The 5,485-nt window shown below is 40.7% G+C and overlaps 1 protein-coding gene across 1 annotated transcript in view; it reads right to left on the bottom strand.

Moving 5' to 3' along the window:
- AGPAT5 (1-acylglycerol-3-phosphate O-acyltransferase 5) overlaps positions 1–5,485 on the bottom strand; it is a 51,033-nt gene that overhangs the window by 32,327 nt on the left and 13,221 nt on the right. Inside the window, exons 2-3 of the mRNA XM_023523060.1 lie at positions 5,086–5,155; positions 2,910–3,025 (exon numbers count right to left, since the gene is read on the bottom strand). Of these exons, the coding sequence (XP_023378828.1) occupies positions 2,910–3,025; positions 5,086–5,155 (186 nt within the window). The remainder of the gene's footprint in view (positions 1–2,909; positions 3,026–5,085; positions 5,156–5,485) is intronic.

The following is a 5,485-nucleotide window of genomic DNA, read 5'->3' as shown; positions in this document are numbered from 1 at the left end:
GTTGAACCTGTTTACTAAAGTCTACTTTAATTCCAAACCATCTGAGTTCTTTTCCAGGTATATGGAAGATACGGAAGCGAAGACCAGTCTCGCTCCGTACGGAACACACTGGTCAGTGGGGAAGTGAAGCGCGGGCACGTACGCCATGGCGAGAGCCTGACAAGCGCCACAGGGAAGACAGCCACGGAGAGGAGTGGGACCGAAGGGGAGGAACTGCCAGCTCAGAAACGGGGCCTCAGAGGCGGAGCGAACTACAGGAACCGCTGAAGGAGGCCGTGGAGCTGAGAGACGGAGTCGGGCTGGAAAGGTCGGTCGGTACAGGGAGACAGGTCATGGGGGACGACGACGACATGCGAGGGCGCTGGGCCTCGCCACAGCCGGAGAACACACACTTTGAGCAGTGAGTCGCTGTAGGCTGAAGGCAGAAATCAGCAACTTTATCTGAACTCCAGCGCAGCACGCCAGCGCCTCTCAGCATCGCCAGGAGCTTGGGGAGCTGGCGAGCACACCCACATTGCTTTGCTCCTCCCCCCCCGAGAAACAGAAGAACAGGGCCCGTGTACTCAGTCAAAAACTGAAGTGAAATTCATGGGCCCTCAATGTGACATTCTGAGGTCTGCCAGGCACAAATCAGGCTATGAAGTCATCCTGGCTAAAGTCCCAACCAGCTTTAGAACCTCAGGAATGAACCCAAGATTTTCAGTTTGATCAGGAGTTAATAAAATGGAAAGACGAAAAAATTTCTAAGGTTGATCATGAGAACTTAATGTTTTTAAAAAAAGATGTCCCCCAACCTACTCTTTGCAGTAACTCCCAGGACCACAACTTAACGGGTTACACCCTCCCAAAACCCCCACCAACCGAGCACCCTCCTAGGGGGTCTGAATGTCCAAGGCCAAGGCTGGTCTTCAAAGGTTTCGTAAAACTGCTCTGTGTTTTGAGAACCCAGCCTGTCTTGGGGCTGACAAGGTCAAGGAGGAGAAAAAAAGGAAATGAAAATGAAAACCAAGGAAAACGGGAAATGGAGACACAGAGCCCCGGCTGAGAACTTGAGATGCAAATTGCTTTTTTATTTCAAAAGGTGCCTGCCCTTATTCCTTTAAAATTCCAAAACACTGTAGAAGCTATTCATGATACTTCTGCATCCACACATAAAACTTCACCCCACTAGGACCCCTCGTCATGGAACCGAGGCAACAAAGTCTCAAAAAAGCACATTTCCTTCCTCCACTACTTCTAATTGCAAGCCTTCTTCAACTTGCCTCAATTATCAAGCAATTATATTTGCTATAAAATCATTTAAACTTTATAGGTATGTTCATCATTTTATAGGAAGAACTAAGGAAGTCAAAAACTCCGTTTTAAATGTTACTGAAGTATAACGGTGACCTTCGTGTTTAAAACAATAAAGGAAGAAATAATAACTACAAACGAAAATGTAAAAATACTGGGAGTAAAAGCACCTCTTTCAATGAAGAAAGTCATTTATAATTCATATATTATTTAATACTCATCTGTGACCTACTTGATACATCATCAGCTTCACTGCCCAAGACCATAAAAAGGTGCAGTTACAAATGGCATCGGTGACTAAATGAGCAGTCGGTCACAGCTGCTACACATCTCAGTTATCGTCACAGGGCCCAACTAAGCAAGAGCGCTCTCTCGCACTTTTATTTTTAAAAGTTAACACAAAGATAAAGTTCCCAAGACAGCTGCTTTTGGCTGCCTGGGGCGCGCTGGGGGTGGGGATCAGCAAGCATAACTCTGTTGTGAATTCTAAAGTTAAAGTACACCTTACGATGCTCTCAAGCTGGAAGTCTGAAAATGTTTCGTTTTCTGAATACCTATACTATGTTAACATGTATTTTTCTACCCATATTAAATACTTAGTATTTTATAATACAGTAAGTATAAGAAAGTCACAACTTGAAAGTCTGTTTCCTCATATTTTGCTTGTGAATTATTGTTATCGAATAGCATTATTTCTGCTTCATACAAATTGTGAACAACAAGTCCTGTAACAACAAAGATTTCACTTCCTGGCATAAAGTCAACATCCTAGTAATTTATTCCATTTTTTATATGCACCCAGTAGATTAAAATACTTTTCATCAGAAGCCACGTGACTTTCTCTCTCCTCTGAGGACCCGGGAAAAGAGGAGGCGGAGATGAGTGTCCCCAGGACCGCAGCCTCGCACACGACACAAACTCCTCCGTGGACCGTGGGGAGACGCGGGGCTGGTACTGGGCTCTGTCCACGAGATGACCTTCCGATCTACATACTTCTATGGCTCACTGCAAACTTTAGCCTTTCTTCTTTGAGCGATTATTAAAGTCTTAGTATCAAGCATGACTTCTATACAGATTTTATATTTAATACTTAAAAAATTAAATATCAGAAAATTTATTCCAAAAAAGGCATAGAAAAATGCTAGTAACCTCTTTCTGAATATAAAAGAACCTGTTATACAGTTTCATGACTGAGGTTATTAGGTAATTATAAAGGGCATTCTAGAAAATAATAAATGCTGAATATTTATTATGTACGTGGTACTCATGCTAAGTACATTATCTATAGCTCACTGTTTTTTTCTAATACCCTACAGATCATACTTTTACTATTAGTTTCTAAAAGTAATTTTCTATCAAATACTATGTCTTAAATTTTCCTATTTGTTTGATTATTGTACATTTGCATTTTTGCTATTTAACTATCTGGGTAATCAGACATGTATATAAATACACGCCATTAAAAATGCTACATAAAATTACTTCAATTTACAGTAAGCTATTAAACTCATAAAAGTAAACCTCCCCAAACCCATATATTTATTATATTAAGGGTATGTTTAATTTTTAAATCTAAAATTTTTAAAAACTAAGTATATATAAAGAAAAAGCGTTACCTGAGAAAAATAACACCCGTACAACGGAAGCCATTTCAGCCCATCCTTCAGCACGTAGCGCACATGCCCGAGGGCGTTCTGCCGGACGGCCAACATATCGGCGATGATCCAGTCCACTGCAAGACAGAGCCGGGTTAGCGCGGAAGCGGCCACAGTGGGCGCCAGCCCCCCGCCCCCCGAGACGGAGAAAGCCTCTTCGCAGCCCTGTGTGAGGAGCGTGCTCTGAAGACATGATGATCAGAACTTTCAAATTACTTTAAACCAACACCAGACATTGAAAAAATATAAATGCTGTGTTTTTTAATTTGTTTTTTTGTTGTTGTTGGGTCATCATTTTTTTCCCATTTCTTGAAAGGCTTTTTATTTCATGAATGAAATGCAAAGTCACGAACCACCCTACGTAATCCAAAAGCAGCACGGACAAGGAATAAAATGAGCTTCTCTACTTCTCAGTCTAGAAAACATGACAAAATAAGCCGAAAACAGTGAAATGAAACTGTCACGTGCGACTAGTCTATATGTGCTCGTATGTCTGACAAAAGCCCGGGACACCTTTCTATACCAATGAGTTTCAGGACACAATGCCAGCTTATAACAGCTCTCAAAACAAAGACCGCACACAGCTCACGACTGAGTCAGGCAGACGTACGTGACCGAAGGACACGTGCCCAGGCTGCTGACAACTCGATGTGTATTAGCAAAGGGTCGCAAAAGCAAAAATAAGACGACGTGCGCGAGCTGATAACAACAAAAACTTGCAGAAATTTCAAGCAGGGACCCGTCCTTGCCAAGAAGCAGGAGCCGGCAGACGGTGTGTGGAAGGCGGAGCGCAGCGGAGACGGTTCAGGGGGGTTACGGGGACACGAAGGGACACGAAGCGGGCAAATGGCGGAGATTCCCGAAGACCAGAGAGGTCTGGATTGACAATGGCTGCGAACCACCCTCTCTCTGCATAAGAATGGAACGATAAAAATAAAATGGGAGGGAGACTTTTCTAATATCTATGAATGAACGGGAATATGGGATATTTGAAAAAAATCTGATAAATTCTGTGAAAGAAATATAGTCCTAGGATCACAAGCGTATTCACAGCCACAGAAAAGGGAACAGAAGACGTGAATTAGAGAGGGGGAGGGGCACGCTGTCCCACGAAACTGAACGTAATCGCTGAGACGCTGAACTGCTTTCTGCACCTTAACTAAGGTATAGGTAAAAAATAAAAGCAAATAAATCATTGAGAAACAGACACAGCAGACAGGAGGATGGTAAGGGACAGCCACGGGCATAAGTGACCTTCCATTCAGGTGTCTTCATTGGTAGGCTTGCTTTTAGCTTTCAATTTCTGAGTACTATATTTTTTAAAGTAATAAAAATGGAATTTAGGAAGTGTACATCAAAAGCAGTTACAGGTATTAAAAAATACGAAGTGGGATATTTTTTAACTGAAGTATTTGTTGAACTAAAAAGTACCTTAGCCGAATCAATTTCTTGGTTTTGATACTACACAGCGTTATATGTAGGACGTTGCCATTGGGGGAAACTGGGTGAAGGGGTCACAGGGCTCTACGTTCTCTATCTGCAAAATCTTGTGAATCTATAATTATTAGAAAATAAAACTTTAAAAAAAGTACTTTGACCTAATTGAAAGTATATACTACACCACTTTGGAAACCAGAGTCTTCTGTGATTCCTCTGATAGAGTAACAAGCTACAATGAAACCAAAATATTCCACGAGGCAAAAGGAACTGCAGACATCAGAAATTAACACCGTGTTCATGAAATGAGCACTCGCAACCCTTTCTGCAGCTTGACAATCAAAAACATAAAGTGTATATACACCTCGACCCACCAACTCCACTTCGAGAAACATAACTTACAAAAGGAAGAATGTAAAGACTATTTAAAGGATAATTAAAAGCAGCAGATTTTTTAAAAATAGCTTATTTACACATCCATTGGAGGGAAAAGGTAAGTACAGGAAAATCCATAGCTTTCACATTTCCGACTGTCCAAAAAAGATCACAAAAATACAAGGTCACATTTAATATTTGCATTGAAAATTCTTGTTTCAACAATAACAAAAAGAATTTCCACTTAAATATATAAGAACATTACTCTGAATTCTCGTGTAAGTTTTGTAGAAAAACCTAAGTTTCATACAAATGAAATACAAACCTGTGCTTTGATGATTTGCTAAATATATTATATTTTCTTTATTTTTTGGCAAATCTCCATATAGCAATACCTGAAAAATAAAACAAAAAGAAACATTACTTTGATATTTTAAAGCAGGTACTACTGTAACATACAAAATAGGACAATGTCAAAAAACTGACAAACTCACGATGTCATGAACATGTCCGACCATAATTAACAAAAATTCGATTTCCCTTAGGAGCCTCAGAAAGCATAAACGACACATGTTCAGAGAGCAGCTAAGTGAAACAGATGATCAATATTCTTATAAGAAAACTACAACGGGTGTCTCTTGACTGCTAGAATTTACTGACACCAGACATGTCTTTCAAAGAGGGTGACGTGCAGTGGAAGAGACAGGTGTGTATACAATAACTGT

The sequence above is a fragment of the Pteropus vampyrus genome, unplaced genomic scaffold (assembly GCF_000151845.1).
Source record: "Pteropus vampyrus isolate Shadow unplaced genomic scaffold, Pvam_2.0 Scaffold377, whole genome shotgun sequence".
NCBI classification, from domain to species: Eukaryota; Metazoa; Chordata; class Mammalia; order Chiroptera; family Pteropodidae; genus Pteropus; species Pteropus vampyrus.
Note: the sequence above shows the minus strand (reverse complement) of the source record. Positions and strands in the feature narration are given on the sequence as shown.